The sequence below is a fragment of the Corvus brachyrhynchos genome, unplaced genomic scaffold, assembly GCF_000691975.1.
Source record: "Corvus brachyrhynchos isolate BGI_N302 unplaced genomic scaffold, ASM69197v1 scaffold14, whole genome shotgun sequence".
Classification (NCBI taxonomy): Eukaryota; Metazoa; Chordata; class Aves; order Passeriformes; family Corvidae; genus Corvus; species Corvus brachyrhynchos.
This window is the reverse complement of record NW_008239110.1, coordinates 14753570-14777646: the sequence shown is the minus strand read 5'-3', so window position 1 is coordinate 14777646 and position 24077 is coordinate 14753570. Positions and strand designations below refer to the sequence as shown.

At 44.3% G+C, this 24077-nt stretch overlaps 1 protein-coding gene across 1 annotated transcript; it reads right to left on the bottom strand.

The window, feature by feature from the left end:
* Positions 1-12757: 12757 nt before the first annotated feature.
* On the bottom strand, positions 12758-24071 carry HEY2 (hes related family bHLH transcription factor with YRPW motif 2). Its single transcript, XM_008637813.2, has 5 exons — positions 23956-24071; positions 22724-22802; positions 22536-22619; positions 19818-19899; positions 12758-14990 (listed from the first exon to the last, which is right to left on the bottom strand). The coding sequence occupies exons 1-5, from the start codon at positions 24036-24038 to the stop codon at positions 14314-14316; spliced, it is 1005 nt and encodes a 334-aa protein (XP_008636035.1). The 5' UTR covers positions 24039-24071; the 3' UTR covers positions 12758-14313.
* Between the last annotated feature and the right edge of the window lie 6 nt (positions 24072-24077).

Genomic DNA, 24077 nt, shown 5'->3' with positions numbered 1-24077 from the left:
TTCCCTGGCAGGGAAGCTCATTTTTTCTCCTTTTCCCCCTCCATCTCTGTTTTGTTTTGGGTTTATGTCCGGCGCTCTCCCTCTGCTTTTGCAGCTCTGGGAGCGTCAGCCAGCTGCTGTGCGAGCGCGAGGCGCCGGAGTTTTAAGACGCACTTGACAGCTGGGAGGAATCGTGAACGAAGTGTGAAAAGTCTCGGTGCTTTGTGCTGGTGGGAAGGGAAAGCCTGGACAGGTGTAGCATCTACCTGGAAATCTTCCCTTCACAAAACTGCCTATAGACACCCCATGCCCTTCCACAGGGATTCCAGAAGTCAGCAGAGGCCTGCCTAGAGGACCACAAGCAGGGCTGCTGGTCAGCAGTTAAAAATAACAGAAATAACATAATTTCCTTTTTTTTTTTTTTTTTGAATGCTCTAACAGTTTAGGGTGTTCTCACACCGTCCCCCCCACAGTGAATGGTCACTTAGTGCTATCATGCATTTTTAAACTCTGGCAGCAGGGACCCAGTAGGGACTGGAGCATCTCTCTTATGAGGAAAGGATGAGGAAACTGGGCCTGTTCAGCCTTGAACGATACAGCTGAGAGGGGACCTCATCAATGTCTACAGGTATCTGAAGTGGGGTGCCAAGTGGATAGAGACAGGCTCTCCTTGGTGGTGTCAAGCAATTGGATGAAAGGAAATGGGCAGAAACTGATGCACAGGAAGTTCCACCTGGATATGAGGAAGAACTTCTTTACTGTGCAGGGGATCACACACTGGAATGGATTGCCCAGAGGGATTGTGGAGTCTCCCTCACTGGAGATATTCAAGAGCTGCCTGGATGCAATCCTGTGCCATGTGCTCTAGGATGACCCTGCTTGAGCTGGAAGGTTGGAGCAAATGACCCACTGTGGTCCTTTCCAACCTCACCCATTCCGTGATTCTGTGACCCACTTAGCTGTCACTGGTGTGCACATGCTGTTTCCACACAGAGAATGTGGGAAGGGTTTGTCCCCTGCTCCCCTGTCCAGGCAGAAGGGGGACTGCAATTCTCTGTGGTGCTTCCTCAGCTGAGCAACAGACTGTCTCTGTGCAGTGTGTTTGTACAGCCCCCACCATGCAGGGCATATCGTTAGGGGGGTGCAGGAGAGATACCAGATATTCTGCTGGAAGTGGAAAGAAGTAAACAAAGAGGACAAAGGTATTTTTAATACTTCCCTGCAATTAGCACCTATCTCCCTCCATCCTGCAGTGAAACCCTCACCACACCTTAGAATTGTTTAGGTTGGAAAAGACCTTTTAAGATCATCATGTCCAGCCATCAACCTAACCACTGCCTTGTTCACCACAGAACTATGACCTCAAGTGCCGAAGTCACACTTTTTTGAACACTTCCAGGAATGATGAATCCACTGAATCCAAAGCAGTCTGTTCCAATGCTTTACAACCCTTTTAATGAAAAAAAAAAAAAAAAACAAACCTAATATATAATCTAAACCTACTCGGGTGCAACTTGAGGCCATTTTTTTCTCAGCTCCTAAAAACAGTCTGAGAGCTTCAGCAGGTGGGAAGGGAAAAGGTATTGAGAACAGGGTAAAGCCTCTTCCAGTCCTGCAACAGAGAGGTGCCTCCCCTTCTCCTCCCAGCACACATCACCTGCGCGTCCAAGCATCCGCATCCAAATCCAAATCCAGGGCTCCAGCAAGAGCTGCTCTTCTCCACCTGTAACTCCCGATTCCCACACCTGCCCGTGATTTGTGGGGTGAGAGGTCAGTGGGACAACCTTTCCTCTCACACTGTAATAGTACCTGCCTGTGGTGGGTTCACACTGTCCTGTTACCAGATGCCCACCCAGCCATTCTCTCACCCCCCTCCTTAGCAGGATGGGGGGAGAAAATAAGATTAAAAACTTGTGGGTTTAATGAAAGAAAACGAGTTTTATGAAAGAAAGCAAAGTCCCAGTACCTGTAGCAGTTGCTTGGAAGACAAGTATCTTACGAACTAATCCCTTCCCCTACTCTTCTCATATGTTTTATTGCTGAGCACAATGGTCATATGGTAGGGAATATCCCCTTTGGTCAATTTGGGTCACCTGTCCTGCCCGTGTCCCTGCCCAAACTCCCCCAGCCTACTGGCCTTGGGAGGAAGGAGTGTTGGAGGCAGTCTTGATGCTGGGGGAGCACTACTCAGCAGAGGCTAAAACATTGGTGTGTTATCAACACCCTTCTAGCTACAAACAGAAAGCACAGCACTGTCAGGGCTGCTATGGGGAAAATTAACAGCATCCCAGTGGGACCCAGTACTCTGCTGCAGGTAAACCAGGAAATAGTGATAATAAATTAATATTATTGTTTGCTTACACAGACTGCAAACCAGAGTCTAGCACACCTGGCAGGTTATGCTTTAGCAGGGATCCTTCCTACTGCCAGGAAGCCCTTGCATCACCCATCACCCTGGCAGTCCACACTATATGCAGGAGTACTTTGGCCAGGTGCAAAAGTACCACTGGAAATAATGGCTTTGGCTGCCTTTTCCAGGGTGTGCCAGAGCCTAGGTTGCCCTCCACTGCAGATAGGGGTGTCTCATGAGAAGGGTCCTCCACTATATTCTTTATGACAAAGAAGCTTCAAAGAGGTGCAAAGGGATGGGATCACCTTTGCTCTAAGGCAGAAATAAAACAGTCAAAAGGGCTGTTGTTTCCCTTTAGATATTAGGAAAAGGTGCTGTCAAATCATAGTTAAACACCAGGTCCACAGTTTGCCACCCAAGGAATTACTGCATTCCTGTGGCTGGAGGTTCTTAAGAGTGGTCTGGGCAAGTTAACTCATCAAGTCTCAGACCAGGCAAGGGGGGTGGCTCAGTGGACCTCCTAAGATCCTGAAAGTCACAATTATATGATGTCATCCTGCACTTTCCCCTATAATTAACAGTTTACCTGTTAATTAGAGCTGAGTAGGGCTCTGAGATTCTTCTCTCCCTCTTTGATCTCACTGAAATGCCTTACCAAGTTGGTGGATGAAGTTGCTGCTTTCTATGTTAGAAAATGATGGGCAATTTTAGAAGTAGCTAAAATGAATTTCAGGTGTTGACTACCTTCCCAGAAAAGGCATATATATGATTTTACAGAATAGGAACAAAAGAAGCATTTCCTTTTGGTTTAACTCATTTTGTAGTAGGACATTTGCATGCTCTTAGCACTGTAAGTCCAGCTTTAGAGTCATCTGAGAAAGGATAATAATATGTAAGATTTTAGAAACATGGAAAAACCCCCAGAATAGCTCTTGCATACAAAGAAAGAGTCGTTTCCAATATATTGTTAGGAATGCTGCATAATCTCTGAAGAAGCTATCTAATGGCCTTCCAAATCCCTTTCAGTCCAATGCTAGACTTGAAACTTGCCCTTGCATAGACAGCAAATACCCACCCATCAAGGAGTAGGCACCAGTCCTCTTGGCTGGTGTCCTTCCACTTCAGGTACTACTGTGATTAAAGGTGTCCTGGTCTGGGATGAAAGGAGCCCAGATCAGTGTTCACCTTGAGCATTTGTTGAAGAGTGTTACAGCAGTTTCTGATTCCTTGTTCCTGGACCTTGTTCCTGGATGGAGGAAAGGTTGTGCTGCAGAGAAGGAACTGGCCACTTGTTTTAAACAGGTAGAAGAACCATCCTTCCTAGAGCTTTTGTTGATATTTTCGTTTCACATAAAAAGTAACTCATGATGCTGGCATGCTGAAGCCCCAGAGGAGGTGGGCTGTTTTACAGAGGACTGGCAGCACAATCAAAAGCACATCAGAAAAGTGATCTGTCTAGAGCAGAGGCATTTCAAACAAATATGAGATTATTAATAATACATTTTCAAAGCGTTGCTGAATTCGCTTCTCATTGTGGTAGATTTTGAGATACTGGCTCAAAAGTATTTTTACTTTCATTTCTGTTCTTCCTCAAAACTGTGACCAAGTGCTTTCCATCTCACAGCAAAGGTTTATGGGAACGAACTGCAGAAGAAATAAGAATGATACGGAAGACAATACCTCAGCTGTAGATCAACTTAAACCAGCAGCTGAGTCAACTTCTCTTTCTTGCTACCTCCTTTAAGTTATAGCCCTACATTAGTTCCACTTTGTTTTTTCCGATCTTATATGAAGTATCTTGGCGTGAGTGAGCATAAAATTTTGCATGACTTTTACAACTAGCAATTCTTTGGAAAATGAAAGTTCCCACTTTTCTTTTATAGGCATATTTTCTACTTGCCCTCATATTTCACTTCTATCTGAAGGGCATAGAGTCATGCAGTCGTTAGATTTATTTTGTTCCCAGGACATTCTCTTGGCCGCTTATAGCTTTTTTTTGTTTGTTTTATTGTGAACATAAACAAGTGCAACTCCGTGGTATCCTCTACAATGCAACGAGCCTTTGCCTATTGATATAAGTATTGTTGGAACACGCCACGAGGTGGCATCCCGGCCCTGTGTCTGCCACCACCCGCCCGCGGCTCCCAGAGAGGCCCCTCCTCTGGAGGTTTCGGATTCAATTCCATCGGTTAACGTTGTGCCCGTTTCATTCCAACGAGCTACAGAGCAATGAAGGATTTGTATTTGCTGATAAAGCAAACTCCATGTACAAATGAAGCTTTTATTAAGGCAAATCACTGCCTAGTTTCTGAGTTCAATGCTGTACATGGAAACTTTACAAGCCGTCTTTAAACAGTCTTAATATAACATTAAAAAAATTTAAAAGTAAAAAAAAAGTCACGAAGTATTATCAGGAGTGTGACTCGGACTCTATCGCCTCATCCTATCTGTGGTATTAATACAATGATGACACACACCATTACCAGAGTGACGAAGAACCACACATCCCTGAACATGTTCACCCCCACAGCCACTCTGTTAAGGGTCAGCAGCACCTCTGCTTTTCACCTGTAGGTTTTGAACTGAAGGTCAGGCAGAAAGTTTGTGCCAAGGTGAGGAAGGGAACCACAATTTCTGCATCGCAGGTCAGGATCCCCGGGCATCAGCTACCCAAGGACACAAGATAAGGTCTGGTTTCATTCCCTTCTGCATGGATTCACAAGGCTGGTGAGCCTTGTGAGTGAGCCTGGTGAGTCTGTGCTATGACATTAGTGCTGTCACCATGGCAGTCAAAGGACACAAACAAGGCAAAGTGTTTATTAAACTGATGGGATGAAAGGAAAAACAAACCCAAAAGATGCTTTCAGGCACACAATCCTTTTTCCACGCTTTTTTCCCTGTCCTATAATCTATCCCAATATTCTTTCTATAAAATGTTGCTGTCTTAAAGCATAATTATAAATCTCTTCCCTAGCTACAGATTCACTATGAAACATCTTCTGGACAGTAAGATAAAAAAACATGACAACCTCACTTCACATCCTCCTAGGACTGCCCCTTGAGAACTACAGCTGGAAAATTTACTCTGAATTGTGTTTTAAGAGAAATTATTTTATGCAAAACAAGGCTCTTTATTTAAGGTAATGTTAATGAAAGTCCAATGCAGATTTAATTACCACTCACAGATCTAGATAATGCTATCCAAGGACCGTTTTCCAGCAAGTCCAGGGGCAGTTGCCATGTCCTATTAAGAAGTACTCTGATCATGAAATTATGAAAGCTCTGATCCTTTTAAAAGTCTGAACTTTTTCTCTTGCATGCTGCAAATCTGCCTTCTAGATCCTTTTTACACTGCCTTGTGGCTACAGTCAATCATTACCTTCTGCCTTTCCATGCTTTGTTTCCCACGTGCTCTTTTGATTAATCACATTTTAGTAAACTATTGACAATGTTATTATGCTGTACCTAATTTTTGTCTTGCTAGCAGGAAAACAGAGCTGGGAGGTGCCAGTTTTCCCCAAAAGCAGGGAAGTAATAACAGACTATAAATTGTGATTACAACATGTGCTCTGGCTGGTGGTGCTGTCTGCTGCATGTAGCAGGGAATAGCAGCGACCCAGACAAGGACAAGGCAGCTGGGCTGATGGAGTGTGGCCACAGCAGGGTGCCTTCATGTCTGTGCACCCAAACTGTCCTTACATCCTTTGCAAGGAAATTTTTTACAGAAATGGCAACTCTGTATTCCATAACTGGCATATTTGGTGGTGTGTAAGCTGCAGTTCTACATAAGACATCCAGGAAAATAAATGAAAAAACAGGAATGATCTTCCTGTCTGCTCAGATAGAGACTACCTGCCTAATTCTATCAGGATGAAGTTTTGCAGTTTGTTCATTCTCTACCCCAAGCCAGGTAGTAAGTCTCAGTTTCACATTTGTTTGGACCGTGGCCTTGGGTCAATCAAAATGGAGTTTCTTGCTGTAGCCTGCAAGGGCTTTCATCCTTCCTACCCCACACTGCACTCATCTCCCCTTAAGCAACCAGGCTGAAGTGGAGTGTGAGGCATGTGAGAAGATGAATAAGAGCTCCTAAACTCCTACCACCATGACTCCCCTGCCTGCTGCAAGGCTCACAGGGAGTCTCTGTGTACATGCCAAACCCAGTTCTGAAGTGCTCACTCTTGGGTTTGCCATCATGATCCAACCAAGTGTGTCTTTGGTGAGAAAGGAGTGCCATGTAGCTGGTGGTTCTGCTGTGGATCAGGGCAAAATCCAGGTATCTAAAAGACACCTGAAAACCAGGTATCCTAAAATCTCTTCTACCTACTGTTTATTACAGTTTGCTGTTCCTCCTTTAAGAGTAAAAAGCAAAATTATTAAATGCAGTTTAATAAATTCTGCTTCTCTTCTGCTCATATATTCAAATGGGATTTTTCTCCCATGTCATCCATCAGAAATTTGCCTCCCTCAGTAGCATCTGGGCTCCAGGAGAGCTACTATCTTCTATTAACCAGAAGCTTATGGTAAGGGCTAGAAACTTGAGTTAAAAGTGCTCCCAGGATGATGATGAGTTACTAGCTAATCTTTCCCCTGGGGTCTGAGATCTAATTAGACAAGATCAAGGACAAGAATTAATTAACACTATTCCCACTTTACAGGTGAGTAGCCAAGAAGTGAACTAAAAAAACAAGTTGTATTTCCGATGTAATTTAAACACTCAAAAGTAGTTTGACACCTAAAACTTTTAAAAATCGGAGAAAAATGCATCCTCTAAAGTTTTGGTCCTGCAGGGGGCTTAAAAGCACAAACAATTTTGTTTATACAAATAATCACACTGAAGAGGAATAGTTCCTCTGTTTCCCTCAGAAGTACATCCTTAGTTCCTTCATAGGACAAGTCCTAAGTCATATTGGTGATGAACTGTAACACTGATTTTGAAAAGCAACAGGGAACCCCCTCTCCATAGCTGAAAAAGTCACGCATGTCAACAATAGCTAAAAAATGTCTCTAACATGCCTAGCTCTTCTTCACTTTAAAGGTTATATACAGGAGAAAAAAAGATCTTTATTTCTTTTTTTTTTTTTTTGCCTCCAGTTTGAACCACAGGCACAGAAACACCCCACTGCAAAAGCTGGGCATATGGGCAGGTTTTACATATTTATATTGAATTATTACTTCTCCTTTGTTTTGTTGGTGGCTACTGCTATTGGGCATCCTTGGGTTTTGACGGTCACATCAAAGGAGAGGCTCTGGCGTGAGAACCGGTCAAAGTGAGCCAGATAATTAATGGATTTATTACTGAGGTCGGTTCCCATGATTGTTGGTGGGCAGCAGCCACTGCTGTGTTGTAATCCTCATTCTCTTGGTAAGGCACATACTGCCTTAAAAAGGTTTAATGATCCAGTAGTGATTTACTAATGGGAATCTTTCTTGTCGGTTTAGCAGGCCTTGAAGGAGGACAGGGTGGCACATGAAGGTCAATTTTCAGCAGTATCAAGAAATGGTTTTATTTGTTTTGGTTTGAGATTCCTGTTTGGAGCATTTTTATTCACTAACTGCAATAATAAATTGAAGGGTCAAAGTCATTGTAGCTGGGCAGGTATTGGATTCTTGATAACATGAAGAGGGAAGGAAACAGACATTGGTCAGAGTAGATTGCGGCTGAAGGTCTGAGATAATTATCAGAAAACATTCACTTTGGCTTTTATGATTGACGAAATGAAAACGTGTGGTAAGAGGAACTGAAACAGCCTCATGAAACTGCAGGCTGGCAGCTGGTCCTCACCACCAGCCCCTGCTAGCGTGGCTGCCTGGCAAGGACCTTTTGCTGAGGTTGCACCCCCTTTCTGTTGGGAAAGGAGGGAGGGGGACAACCAGTGGGACAGCTGCCCAAAGAGAGGGCAGGGGAGGGAATAGGAGAGGAAGCAGCTTTGCCTACCCAGAGGGAAGGAGAAACTCTTGGTGCCCAAGGAGCCAGCGTCCCCACCGCCACTCCCCCTTGCCACCCCAGTGCCTCTTCAGAAAAACAAACCCCAGAAAAGCCAAGAAAAATAAACTTCCTTCTCTGCTACCAAAATACATTTAGAAAGCAACAGAGGGAGAGGGGGTAGGGAGAAAAACAATGTTACTTTATTTTAGGGCTTGTATATTAAAGCCAAGGGTTGTGCTGGCAAGTGACATTAAGAGCTATGTGAACAATCCACACAAAACAGACCTTGTCTTGTTGATCGAGTTGTGAAAGTATACCTGAAATATCTACCTTTTGTTTTAAACTTGTCCAGGGAGAGAGTCCTTTTTTTAAAGAAAATTAAAGTTACTTGTCTCTCTGAGATACAAAAAAAATTACTGCATTCTGAGTTAAATCAAAAGCAAAGGGAAAAAAGTGTAGGCCTTTACATAACTATAATTCTCTCTCCTTAGGTTTATGTATTGGCTTGTAGTCATTTGTTCGATTTTCACTTACCGCACAGTAATATCTATGGGTATTCTTTACAGATAAAATAGTTTTCTTTACATCTTCTTTTGAGATACTGTTTCCTGGAGTGTGTGCAGAGGTCTTGCAGTTCACATAGGAAGCGTTTGAAATTTCCCAGCAACCACAATTTCAGTGTTGCATCAAGGTATTTTTTCATCCTGAAGACTTTCTTTTGTAGAAAAGAAAAATCCCAAAAATTAACTGAGTGGAAAGCAAAATTAAGTCAATTACTCAGAAGGACCTTCCTGTAGAATAAGTAATAGCACTGTTCAGATAAACATTGTCTAAAACATTTAGCTTTGCTTGAATTCAATATTGGCAGTTATATATCTGTAAACAAGGAGTCTGCCTCTTCAGACCTTGGAAGTAATTCAACCAGACATACTTCATTTTATTTCCCATAATCACTTCCTTTTGCTTCTGGTATTTGAGTATCTAGGGTACAACACTAATTCATGTGTCCCAGCTTTATATTGCCACCATGAATGCAGAATATCCTTTTAAAAATAAGTTCTATTGACATCATCTTATAATCACCACCACTGCTGAAGTCAGAGCATTAAGAGAACTTCTGAAATTAGTGTTGATTGAGGTGTTGACTGGTCTTAGTTTTATGGGAGTGATAGATGGTAATGCATTATCACGAAATGATTTTCATACTGTTCTATTGTTTCTTCTGGTGAGGAGTCTGATTCTTTGAAAAAAATAGATCACATGTGAAAATATTATTAAGCTTTAAATCCTGTATCTCCGAAGATGATGCAAGATAGTGAGAAATTCAGTTGTCTGGCCACACATATTTTGTGCCTCTTAAGCAACTTGGATTTCCCAGGCATCTGCACAGGACTGGCAGAGGTGACACAGGACACAAGGGAGACCTACCACCTCCAAAGTGATAGCTGGAGCCCAACTTAGGACATGGCAAATATTTAGACAACTGAATGATGACTAAGTGATTGTGTTTGCACATTCATAGCACTTTACAACTTAGCAATTACCAGGATAAAATAACAAATCAGAACCAAAACCAACCACATCCCCACACCTTCTCCCAAATATAAAATCCTGTGTATTTTATGGAAGTTATCTGTCAAAATGTTATTTCATTTATAAATCAGGAAAGGTTTTTTTTACCCTCGAGTGGAAATCTCAGCATTTCTAGCACCTGCCTGGTGCTCCTCTGCTTATTACTTCTGGTTATGATCAGATGTGTTGCTACACTCATTCCTTTGAGACTTTTACGCATTCGTTTCCAAGTATTTGCTGCGTGAAATGATGAAGCAAAGAAACAGAGCACGAGTAAAATGTTCTGTGTTGAGTGAAATTAACTCGGGTTCATGCAGTGGCCTCACACAAATGGAGCTTGGATACATGAAGCTTGCAAATAAAGCTGTACCAATTCCTTCATCTTTTCTCGAAGTTGAACAAAACTACCAGTTCAATCACTCAGGTCCTCAGTTGTGTGATCTCAGGCTACCCATGCCTGTAGAAGCAGATGACTAACGAGGCTGGTGACTACAGAGCTGATAAAAGTCCACTTCACATGTCAGTATTTTCTGATGTTGTATCTTCTGACTAAAAGATGCTTGTGACCTTTTCCTGTTGCAAAGAAGAAATTCCTCATTTACAATAGCCCTAAGAATTTGCCAAAGTCCGTGTCCCAGGCTTATTTCATGACATCCTGATTGAAATATCATCTTTCAAAATAGCCGCAAACATTTTGAAGGTTCACACTAAGGAGGCAGAAGCGTGAGCTGGCACCTCCTGGCAGTTGTTCAGGCAGAGGTAGTCACAGCCAGGAGATGATTATTCTACTTTGAATACATGCATTCAGCCCTCAGCCACAGTAGCCGGTTTTTCTTCTGGGCAATACCTAGTGCCGGATTTCCTCCACTTGCAATCACAGCAAAGGGAGGACAGGCAGCACCGCCTCTCAATTGCCTGTCTCCTCTCTAGGGTAATAATCTTCTCTCAGCAGCCTAAGTGCTTTTTATTTGCATTGCTGAGGGCTAAGGTTTCGAGCCCGCTAATGCTGAGTGACAGAATTGGTTTTTAGTTTTTTCCTTTTAAGAAAAACATTCTATGAAATTGCATAACCTGCTTTGATCCTCTTGATAACTGGAATTTAAAGTTGCAAACCCACCCATCGAAAAGTTAGTCAAAGCCAACTGCTTACTGTTGAACAAGCAGCCTGACTTTGTATTGTGTGGTATGTGCCATGATCTACTCCTAAATTATACAAATTACTAACTTTATTCTTCATCCAGGTCCATTCATCATTGAATGCACAATGAAGATAGAAAAAGGCTGAAGTAAGGTTGCACATGCACAGCCACGAGTCCTAACTTTTGCATCTTAGTTATGCCAAGGAAACAGCTTTCCCTTGCTTTGTTTTAAAAACTGCAGAGACACCTTCAGCTCTGACCTGTTAGCACAGCTACAACCAAAGCCACCAGAAGTTATTACCCTCTGATGTCTTTCCAACAGCGCATGTGAAATACATGTCTTCTCCGTTAATTTCCCATTTGGAAAATCTTCATCTGCTCCCAGAGAGGTAATATTCCCAGCCTAGGAATAAGCAGGCATGAAGGATGAGCTCTTCTTGTCCTCTAGGTGATTCGATTCAAACCAAACCAAACCAAAAGGCAACACAACAAGGAATAGAGGACACATCAGCAACTCATGGATCTGGCCTGTTTTTTGAAAGTGAAAATGGGATAAGCACAAACAGGCTGCACAAATCTATCCGTGGTGTGTATCTAATCAGTGTCTTCTCAAACTGCCTTTTTTTTAAAATGAGGCAGAATATTGCATTTGGGGAAACAAATGATGTTTTGGGGCACATCAATTAGATTGAAGATCTTAGGCGGAACCAAGTCAGTGGGTGCCTATTTTTAACGTGATACATGCCTGGGAGACCTCCTACCAGGCTCTTAGAGGGCAGGTTAATAGTTAACAGCTTAAAGTGAAGTAGGGCTGCAACCTGCTTTTTCATGCAAATAAACCCCACTTTTTATCTACCGGCCATTAATGCCCTCTTTTTTCCTGAAAATACACATTCAGAAAGTGAATGATGCCTCACGTGTATGCTGCTAAATATGTCAGCACAGCAGTACAGCATTTCTGCCCTTAATAAAAAAATGTCATGTTCCCCCCAAACAACACTACTTCAAAGAATATCAAGGTTGATTAACAGTGTAGTGGTTGCAAGACTTTCCTCTTTTCTCCATTTTTTTAAGATGAAACACAAGCCCTCCTCACTTTAATGCTGGAGACCAGCTGATTGAGGCAGGGATGGGTTCCAGGTTTAATATTTGGAGGAAAGGATGATAGGGAGTGAGCCACCCAGCTGAGGCTGCTGAGGCTTTTGATGACAGGTGAAGTGTCTGTCTGGCTGTAGTGTGATCCCCCTTTCTCTGTGCCTCAGTCTTGCCAGATGTTATTTCGGCATTCAGACATGTAAGACTTTGTCCTCGTCCCTATAAACAGAGCTTTCCACACTTTCCACTTTCCTGCTCTGCAGGTCTCAGATGAAACTATAACAAACCCTTGCCGCAGTGAGAACTGCCAAATTAGAAGACCAGAACTTGAAGTAAAAACTACCTCCTCTCATTCCATATATTTAATGATGTCATTGGGTTAAAATTTTCACCTTCAAAACCCTTTGGAAAGCTGAACCTAGAAACCTCAATGATGTCTGGGGCTCTTCAGGGTGGACAGATAGGTCTGTATCTTTAAGCATACCGTCAATTCAGAGCCAGTTTACAAGCCTGAAAACCAGTGTTGATTTGCTGGTTTTCCCTGCCTATTCCAAAGCACGCTGGACAAGATAGGCTTCCTGGCTGAGCAAGGGGAGAAGAAGAGTACAGAGCAGCCAACACACTTGTTACCAGTGGCAGAAAGCAACTGTGAGTCTGCAAGTATTCTCAAAAGCAAACAAAAGCGGCAACAAATGATCCATAAAACGCAGTCAAAAAGGACTTCATTTAATTAGTGATATGTAAAGACTTTTGCATAGAAAAAAGGTTAACAAAGTAATGCATAAAAGACCGACTAGGTACAGTATTTTTAAAACAAATATTTTAAAGTATATTTTGCATAATGTTTAACATTCTCAATGCTTATTGCTTTCTCCACACAGCAGAGAAATCAAGTGCATAATAATACATGCTGTGTTTTATTTTTATTTTCCTTTTTTTTTTTTACATAAAATCTCTAGCTCTTGACTGGTTGTATTAAAATACTTAGGTTATTTTAAGTCACTGTAATAAAAAATGAAAGCAAACCATTTTATGCAGCACTAGTTATCTGGGTATTGACAAAATAATTTACTCACATCCCATTAATACATTCATTTTGGTTTGGAATCAAACCCACATTACACTGTTGGCATGTTAATAGCCAATTTAAAAATTGTCCCTACCATAACTTCATTCATACCCAGAGTGATCATTCTCCCAGAAACTGATAGTAAAAAGAAGAGGGATCTTGCACTGAATTGGCTAAAAGTAAATGTCCAAATACAGCTAAATAAGTTAAGTTGAACTCTTACAACACTGAGTCTCTTGTATTGGCCTGAATCAACTGTATCCAAGTGTGCACACTTTAAATAGGGGGTTACTTCTGGGTGCATGAAAAATTCACTGTTTGTGCAGATAGGAGCTAGCACCATGTTTAAGCCATAAAAATGGGTGCCTCAGGGCTCACAGGCAGCGCTGAAACGTTCATTAATCCCAGCACTGATAAGATAATTGCTTTTGCCAATGCTATGCTAGACGTCCCAATTTGGCAAGTCTGTACAAAGAAAGTGAACTAAGGAAGCGAGAACTAGGCCTGTCAAACTAAACATTCTTCCTCGGCAATCTTTTGGCTAAAAAAACCTCTCCCCTTCAAGAGCATGCTCTGCCCTGGAAAAGTATCCTAGTTCTGAAGCTGAATGCAGAATTTCATCTCTCTCCCATACCATTTCCATACCTGTGCAATGTTATTTGTTTTAGCAGAACACACACATATATATATATATTTGTTTATTATTTTTTCAATGTCAGGCACTTATGAAACTGGAACTCCTTTTCTAGCCTGGGGAGACCTGGTAGATGCAATCCCTCACCTTTCTGCCAAACAAGGATGCATAGCTGGAGAACTATTAGTTCTAATGTCTACGTATTTCTACGTATTTTGCAGGAAACCTCTACATGCCGGTATTGTCACACTGTTATGAAAGCCATCGCTGCTCCCTTAAGGTGCCTCCAGTAGACAAACTGAGAAGGAGAAGAAGGTGTCACCCCGTGTCCTCTCCAACACCTGCAGTGAGGAGGATAATTGTGCCATTCCTCGGTGGGCTCGCCAGCACCTCTCAGGCCCTTTGGGTGAAGGCTGCGCACGGAGGACACACCGAGTCCCGGAGGCTGGGTGTGGGTGCGGGGATGCGTGGGCTCGTGGGCGTGAGCACATGCACGTGTGCCGAGAGGGAGAGGAGGGAGCTCGAGTGGGAAGAAGTGAGGTGGGGAACTTAAAAGGCTCCAACTTCAGTCCCCCAGGGTCGGTAGGGTTTCGTGCCGCCCCCGGTGCCAGCCTGCTGAGGGCTGGCAGTGGCTGACACGGCCAGCGGAGGGGTGATGGCGGTCGCCGCTGCGACGGCGGCGGCCGCGCTGGGGGGAAGCATCGGGAAGGTGCCGGTGAAGGAGAGGGGGAAGCTCTGGGCAGCAGCTGTGGCTGCTGCTGCCGCGGCGTGAACAGTGGCCGACAGGGACAAGAGGGAGGTAGAGAGAGGAGGGACACAGGGAGCGATGCTGCCAGCGGAGGGAACTCTGAGGGCGGCATCGGCGTGGGCGAAGGTGGCCGTGAGCAGGGCGGAGCCGTGCGGGGGCACGTCCGAGGAGAGTCTGCACGGGGCAGCATCGGAGGCGTGGAGTCCGTTCGGCTGCAGCAGAGCGGCCGGGAGGTGGTGGAAGGCGGCTGCCCAGTGGTGAGGGTGCAAGGGGTGGTGGTGGTGGGCCATGGAGGACGTCATGGCAGCAGCTTCCCTCTGAGAGGCACAGGTGCTCAGGTGAGACACGAGTCTAACACGCAGGGGGTCGGACGTGTCGAGACCTTCCACCGAAGTCAGGTACCTCGCAACTTCTGTCAAGCACTCCCGGAAGCCGATGCTCATGAAATCCATGGCCAGGGAATGAGCATCAAAATAACCTGCAAGGGGAGGGCAAAAGATGTGTTGAGTGTGGAGCTGGCCAACCCAGTACTGGCTCAGCCACCGCATTTCCCGTTTGCCATTTAGGGGTTAAGATGTGCAACAGGAGAAGTTTGTTCTCTGAGCTGTAAATGATCTCTGTGACCACCCCTGTAATGCAATAGGCTGCAGTTGTTTATGCAGACAATATACAAATTAAAAGAATTAAGTCCATAAGACACTTAAAAAGATACATGATGCCTCTCCTGAAATTTCTCAGCAAGCTGCTGCAGTGCAGTGTTGATCCTGTATGTGTGAATGAGATGCTTATCCACACAAAGAAACAGGCTGTAGATCAGAGAGCTTGCATGTACTACCCTGCCTATAAAGCTTTCAAACTATTTCTTGACGTTGAGAGATAGTTGTAGCTGCTGCCAGGGTCCCATCTACTTCACAGAGTCATTAAGACAATATGACATACGGTGTTGCTTAACTACAAACGAAAAACATCTTGTGATGACTCTGCACACACACAATAAAAAGCTTTACTGAGAAAACGTTTTATGTAATGCCATTGCTAATTTGGAGATGGAAGACTGACAGTCATATGGCCCATGAGGTATTTCAACAAACAGCAACTGGAGCTCCACAGGCTTGGGACAAAAAAGCATTTGAAAAAAAAGTCTTATTAAATGCACATGAAAAGATACTCCCTTTCTAAAAGGGTCGAGCATAAAATCTTGTGTTTAAGTTGCAGCTCTTGAACCACAAAAACCTATTCCAGTTTTTGGAATTTTCCTATTTTAGTTTAAATGTTGTCTCCTTGGGGGAATAATATCCTATCTGCTCCCAAGTTGGCATGGTGTTTTCCTCTCACTTGCAATGAAAATTTTTAGGTATGCATGACTGTGATGTGTGTCAGCATATACAGATCAAGTGCCCCTATTATGGTGAAATGTGGCAGCAATGCCTTGTACTCTGTCATGACTATATCTCTGCCTTTCTGAAAAATGCTAGCACTTTAGATGGTTTTTTTCACTTGAATCAATTTTCAAGCTAGAGACAAGTGCTTCTGTCGCTGCATGCCTGCATTATAGAATTAACCTGGACACATGTATTGATGTTGCCCCAAATCCCCTGCCCACTATACACTCCATCTTGCCAAATCACGACGGCACTTTTGCTGCAGGCCTACTTGCTCATCTGAACCTGAGAGAAACTGTGGCTCAGCAGCAGATGAGCGAACATGAGGGGCTGAGGACTCCTGACAGCAAGCGCTGACTCCTCACAGCTTTCTTCCTGCCAGGTCCACAGCGACCAATGGTTTGAGTGAGCTCCTGAGAAACAAAGGCCAGGCGTGCCAGCAGTGATGAGATAGCAGGGTACCTCCTCGGGTGCCAGTCAGCCTGGCATGGGGACTGCTTCTGCACAGGAGGCTCCAGGACCTCCAGCAGCTTCAGAGGGGCTGATGCACAGCCAAAACCACTTCCCAGCTCTGGCCACAAGTCAGCCAGCCTGGGAGTCCTGAGAGCACTAGGCTCAAGCCACGGCTTCCCAACCTCCCTCCCTCCAGACTGCAGGAGATGTGGGGGATGTGGTCACCAGCTTCCCCTGAGTCTGGGCTGCTGGCTCTGTGACAAGCTATCCCAAAGCCCTGGTGATCCTGGCTCCCTTTCAGTCTCCTATGGTGGCCGAGACACGAAAACAGAGGGTAGATGAGAGCTGGGACTCCCAGGCTCCACTATATTTTGATGGTTATCTTTTCCCGGTTTCCCCTTCACTGGCTTCCCCCTTCTGAGAGAGACTTAAAAATGCTGTTTCTCATTTCCTTCCCAACCCAAGAAAATCCTCCACCATGTGCACACACCAGCATTTTGTAGTGAATGGGAAGTCTTGGTTTTACTTCATCTGTCCTGGTAACCCACCTGCGCTGCACACAGGCCACCGGTCACTTGAGCTACATGAACCCATGCACTGACCCAGGTGTCACCCACTCAAGATAAATTTGCAGCGAAGCTGCAATAAAACCACACTGAGTTCTCAGCAAGCAACTCACCGTTGACAAATCACTCCTCCCCTGTGCTTGCTTGCACCATCAGCAAAAAGCCCTGGCCTTAGGCCAAAATAATAACTCAACGTGAACAGGAGACCACTGTCCACACCTGCATCAGGGTGGTGGAAACACGGAGTCTGCACAGTACCTCAGAGGCATCTGCCTGCCTGCCCAGGCAGCTCTGAAAAGCAGAGAAGGGGCAGAAGCCATCTTGGGTTTTCTGCTGTGCCCGCCTCGGGATCAGTGTGCTGAGCAATGCCCAGCCCCATCCCAATCTGCCGAGCCCCGTGCATTCCCCATCATGGATGTCCTCCTTTCTGTGTGAGGAAGAGGACAGCCCTCAATGCAAGGGAGCATATGGGTAATCAGGACCCATTTCTCCTTCCTGCAGTAGTAAGTTTTTGCTCCTGGGAAAAATGATGAAACTAATTTTTTTGCTGATACAAAAAAAACCCCTTCTGGCTCACAAGATGAATTACAAAGTGAGAATAACTTCACTTGCAAATAAAACAAACATCTACTTTAAAAATACTCTAAAAAATTATATTTAAAACTGTTAGTTAGATTGCAAAGTAAAACATTAAGTGAGCAGGAAATGCAGGCTTCAACTTTGCCCGGTACAAATTCTCAAGCCTCTTTTTCTTAGTTTCTTAATCTGTGCAGTGAGATTACTCTTATCTCTAGGACAGAAGGAGCAGATAAAGTTGTAGTATTTGTGAAGCGATCGGTTATTATTTTGATGGGCCACCCACTGTGGGTCATGGTGTGAAAGGCAGCTGTGGAAATAAGCCTGCATCACTTCTCCCCCCGCCACAAAACTTCATCCTTCCCCGCACTGCCGCAGCCATGCCAGTGTCAACTGGGGCAGGAGAGACATGGCAGCAGAGACCAATCAAGGAAGAGCGCAGACTACGAGACCTGGGACTGCTAACAACATCCAGCTTGTCCAGCTGCAGCCAGAGGCTGGGCTCCACCAAGACCTCTCTCTGCCCCACAGCTCCCATCCCAGGCACTTTGTCCCTTGCTCCACTAGGCCACCTGACCTGACCCATTTATAAAGAAATCCCCTGCATACTTTTTTTGGGCGGAGAAGCAGGGGAAGGAAGCTTCCTGATAAATTAGGTCTCCATTTGGGTTCACCTCCTGGCCATCCTGCTGTCAGGGCAGACATCGGAGGGGTGGGAGCTGCTGCAGCTCCTCAGGGGAACAATGTGAAGCGGGAAGTGGGGGTCTGGCCGGGATAGCTGAGCCACACGTCACATGGGGAGGATGAAGAGAAACTGCCACCAATTCCCTCAGCAGCCGAGTGTCGTGTGCTCCATGCACCGAGGGAGACAGAGCTTGTGGAACACCAGCACGCAACCACACAATTAGAGACAGCACCATCACTCAGACACACAGAGGATCTGAATCACCTGAATCCAGACTGCATGACCACGATCAATTCTGGCGTTTCATAACTTCCAAGAGTGTAGCTTTAGCAACTAGAGTGCTTTCTCAAGGATTTTTTACAGATATACAATAACTTTCTTTTTAAATTTTGCACATTTTCTAAGGAAACAAGAGGCACGTCTGTTACCTGATGGGCAATAAAGTTCCTTTCATCTCTTATCAAACAAGTTACCCATAAATTTTAAGTTTAAATGGACTCCTAGGAAAAACTCCTTAACACCGAGAAAAAAGGTATGTCAGCTTGGTGTTAATTTTCACAAATAACAGAACACCAGCCTTCAACATGCTTTCCTATAGCCATCTGTTGTTAGGCATGCATTGATTCTAAGCTGAGTTTTCCAATTGCGGCAAGGTACGGACAGGAGCATAATTCAGTCGTGCTGAAAACTTTGATCAAAAAAAAGTAAGAGAGAGAGAGAGCAGCAGTTTCTTTTCTAGCCTTTACCTATATGGCATAGTGGGTGAGAGAAGAATCAGCTGGTCTCCATTACAACAATTCAAAGCATGATCATAGTTGATGGCACGGGATGTGGGACCATGCTTACGGAATGCCAGCAAGTTTTTTGCTCCAAATAAGTTCCAAAATCATGACTACACAGAACACCTCGTGGGTGGCTGAAACCATTTGGCCTCCAGCCTTGGGACTGTCAGCTTGCACAAGCGAGGTACACCCGACTCCCGGCGCTTGGCTGATCTAGTGGGTCAGCCAGTGCAGGCACCGTGTCATGCCAGCACCCATTAACAGGCAGCTACGCAGGCCTCCGACACACAAATATAGCATAGAAGTATGAGTGCAGAGAGCATTGCCTGCCCATCTGCTTTATCAGATACCTGGAGCTGCACAGAGCAAGACTGGGTTTTGTTCTGGTGAATGAGATGGTCTAACCTGCAATTGAAAAGTCTTTCCAGAACAAAGAAAACATTTAAACGTAAATTAAAGTTCTTCTCCGTTCACTTCCTTTGGTATAGCTGCTCAATAATGAGGTTTAGCATCAGGTTTTTTGCTACACAATTGTTGCCACAAACCTCCTGTTTATGTTTGGTGTTTGTGTATTTGTTTTGTCTCCCTGTGCAGATTTCAGTGCTCTTTGGAAACCCCAAACAAATCTCTGACTGGGCTGCCTGTGAATGAAGCCTTTACTCCCACAGTGTTATGAAAGCAAACACAAGCCCAGGGTCAAGTGCTTCTTTTGTCCCAGTAGTTCTTTCCCACGAGTTCAATCCTGCCATTAGCATTGATTTCCACTCCTTTAATCTGGAAACGCCTATCACAGCTCCTCAAAGCACTTTTTTGGCCAAGATTTCCCCAAATATTAGAAAAAAAAAATCGTTGGCTCCTTACCTTTACCTCCTGTTGCCTGCAGCATCTTCAGATGATCCACTGTCATTTGCAGTATTTCCGCTTTTTCTAATTTGGCAGATCCCTTTGAGATAAGAGACATATATAAATAATAAAGGCTTACGAGTACTAGAAACTTTAATTTGATATACTTTCCACTGAGCTCAGCCTTATGGTTTCAATTTCCCCTATCATTAGGACATTCTCAGCTTAATTCTTTCGTGAGCATCTGCTTCCCAGACTTTGTCTAAGGACTAATACCGTCTCCTATCTACTGAAACAAGAAGCAGCAGCACAATTTCCCTTTATTAGGGCTATAGCTCAGCACAGCTCTGGCCTTGAATGTAGTGCAGAGATGACATCTTCATGAAATGAGAGAAATATGTAACTTTCTGGACTTCCTTTTTAACAGCAAACACAAGTGGAGAGCTGGCAGGAGGGGTCTGTGTGGCCATCGATTAACCCTGCTGCAACATTATTTTTTGTGCTATTACCGGTAGGTGTCCCTGCGGACACACACCCGGCACTGCCCCTCTCTTAATGGCCTGTTCATTTTCAACACGTCATATGGCTGCTGAATATTCCCTTCTCAATTTTTGACTGAAAAAACTGCCACACAGTCCACAGTATTTTAAGTTAGTGAGAGGCCTACTTTGCAAGGACTAAATACTATGAGAGAGTGTAGCTCTTCTGTCAGTAAAAATCTTTTCTGACACTGAGAGTAGCTCACAGAGCTACAATAGATACTGGAAAAGTACAAAATACAACTCAAAAGACAGTATATCAGTATATAAATAAAACTATTTTGCTTGGTAGCATTCCCTTCAATATCTGGAGCACACCCAGACAACACAAATGTTATTCCAGTGCAAGAGATCATCCCTTGGCATCAGTTAAAATCAGGGCTGTGCAAGCTGCAGCCAGCAGTGGATCGCATCCTGCAAGCCAATTTTTTTTCTCTTAGTTATCATCTGGGCCACCTCTCTGTCTCGGCAGGCTTCACCCAGGTTGCACATGTGTGAGTTGGGCAAAGCTTACACCGTGCTCTGCAGCCCTGCTTCAGAGCACGCATCTCTGCCACACTCAGGAGCAGCACGGTGGCTTGGGCAGGGAGGGAGGCGGAAGCGAAACTAAAACTCCAGCTTGGAAACTCCAGTGAGCTGAATGTCAAGGAGCTGGGAGAGGACTGATGACTTTGTCCTTGGCACATTGCAGGAAAATGGTGGGACTTTCTGATTCCAATACAGCACATGCTAATTTTTAAGGCAGCGCATTTTTTTCAATCTGCTTATTGCTTTCAATGCTTTCCTCGTACAGAGGTTGGTGCGCGTGTGAATTTTTGGTCAGAATTCCCTGTTTTACATGCAACTACATCCTGTAGTTTTCTCGGACTTCATCTTTTCCATAGACACAGTACAAGCCGTCTCAGTGAGAGTGACTAATAGCTAAAAACTGCATGGCGCTGGGTAATTTCCAAGGGCTCTGCAGGACTTGTTTTATAATGTTTGTGGTTTTCACGAAATAAACAATAAAATGGGACAAACAACTGTTGTCTCTTGCCCCTGTTTATCTAGCTGCAAATATCCCTGACACTGTTTTGCCAGAACCAACGCAAGGGCACAGTGACAACTACCAGTTACTAAAACCATATTGCAGGTGACACAAGTGATGGTCTCAACCAATACCTCAACTTTTTTTTCTAGCCAGCTTTTGCTCAGGCCAGGGATGAAACAGGCCGAATACAGTGCGGTGTTTGCCACGTAGTTACCGCTTACATTCAGCATCTCTCAATCCTGCTCTCAGACTTTACTTTCTGGGGTTCTTTATTTACTATTACAAGGAAGTAATGTTATTTGCTTTCAGATGTTTCATTTTTATTGAAACATAGTGTCAGTTGCACATACCCATAGATCTTCAGACACTTCCAGCGAAACAGGAACAAGTTTAAATATTGAATCAAAGCCCAAAAAATAAAATTCAAGATATGGAAAAAAAATAATTTGAATGGAAAAACCAAAATCCTTTTTTTTTTTTTACAAAACATTGTATCCTAAGCTTTAGGTCTGTAATTTCATGACCAAGGAGCTGAACCAACATTAACTGGATCCTTCCAGACCTCCTACTAAATACTTTCTCACTGAAAGTCTGAATATATCACTGACTTCACTAGCTCACACAGCATGGGCCTATTCCACCTCCTAGTGCACTGGTTCTAAAGAGTCGTCTTAAAACATGAATAATCCAGACTGTCTGCTCCCTTTTCAGGAAACTGGATTGATTAGTTTGCAATGGAAAGTATAGATTTGAAAATAAAGGTCTCTTAAAGTAGCGGCAAAGTAGATTGTATTTAAAGCTTTACACAGAAGGCTAATTTACATACAGGTTTGGGGGAGTTGTGCTGGGTTTGTGTATTTTTTTTTTTTAATTTAATACAGAGTAAAGCACATTTTTAACAAAACCACTACTGGAATTCATCGAAAGAACAGAGGCAACATGAACACAGTTACCCTTAAGGGAAAAACAAACCAAAGAATGGAAATGTTTTTCAGCCTTATAATGAATTATGTTTCTAATAGTTTTGCCACAACAAAGCATTTTATTGAAGTGCCTGCTTTGTGCCAGATCAGGACACATACAGTATTATTTTAATGAGATTTACAAGAGAACTAGCATTGCCAGATGAGATACAGAATTTATTTAAAAAAAAAAAAAAAAGCTTACTTGTTTTTCAAAAGCAGTTGGCACAAGCCGCCTCAGCTCTGATAAACTGTTATTTATACGATCACGGCGCCTTTTCTCTATAATCTATTCCCAAAAAAACAAAACACATTAAGTTTATAAAAAATGAAGGGCAAAATCACAGCACATATGCAAACTGTCAAATGCAAAAATAATTAAATGAAACATACCCCTCTTCTTTTCTTTCTGGCCATTATCTGAGATGTTGTTGTTGGGGAATTTGATCGAATGACAGAACTATTACTTTGCCTGCAAAACAATAAAAGTACATCAGGTGTTGCCCAACTTGACACCGCTCTTTGAAGATACCTTAGGTCACCATATTACGTATGCATAGTCCCTCTCATGTCATTTTCAATGCTTTTAAGATGTGCTTTGCCTTGCACATTGTTTTTGAAGACTGAGATACATTTCAGTTCTGACTGCCCCAGCATGCATTTTGAACTGACAGAACACTCTGTTGGAAATAAAGTCCTTTTCTGGAGACAGTTCACTGTCCAGCACAGCAGATATAATTTTCTTTGCATATGTAGCCCTGCCTACCAAGTACAGGCTGAAGAACCAGGCCCAAATCTGCATGAACTATCTCTATATGGCAACAGCAGTGGTAAGTGCACATACCTGATGACACAACCTCAGCCAAGCCTGCTGGGTTTTGACGTTGCTGCCCATTGCTACAGAGTCGGTAGATGCTCAAGTACAATGCCAGGTGCCCAGGCTGGGTCTGTCGCATTGTCCAGTGGCAGGAGCAGAATTCAAAATCTGCTTTTAATACTATACTGCCCGGGAGTACAAAGTGGCTTTTATTTCATCATGAGTGAGCAAAAAAAATGTCAAGTAGCTTTTAATATTAATTTAGCCACTGTTGAGGACGAGATGGGGCTCTGGTGCACGGGCCTCTAAATTGGCAGGAGCAGCCCTCGGTGTCCCCGCAGCGCGCCCAGCCCGGCCCTCCCTGGGCAAACAGCACTGCTCGCCCCCGGCTCGCACGCGGGGTTTGCTGAAGTTCAACTGCTGCGTATCCCTGCTTACTTTCCACGGCTCATTTCCCACTGGCGCCGGTTCCCTTAGGTTGTTCGGCCTGATCAGGAGCGATTTTGCAAAAGGTCTGATTGCAAATGGCAAATTAAGCGGAGCTAATGAACCGCAGCCCGGTGGCTCGCAAAGCTACTGGAGTGCTCCGCGTAATTTCGAGGCTCGGGCAGCCCAAGCACGGGGCTAATTTTTGGTGGGCTATGAGCGAGCTGCCAGCTGACCTGGAGGGGGAGGTAACAGCTCTGCCCTCGGGGGGCTGCCGCCCCCCCACCCCGAGGGGGTGTCCGGGTGTCCCCCTCGCCCTGCCCTAGCTCGCGGCGGCACGCGCCACCGACAAAGGCGGCGGCCCCGGGGCTGCCCCACTTACCCCGAGTAGTTGTTCTCGCTCCCCACGTCTATAGTTTCGTCCATATCGCTGTCTGAGGTAGTTTCCTCGCAAGGTCGCTTCATCGTGTGCACGGCGCGGGAGCAGAGATAAATAAATCCGGG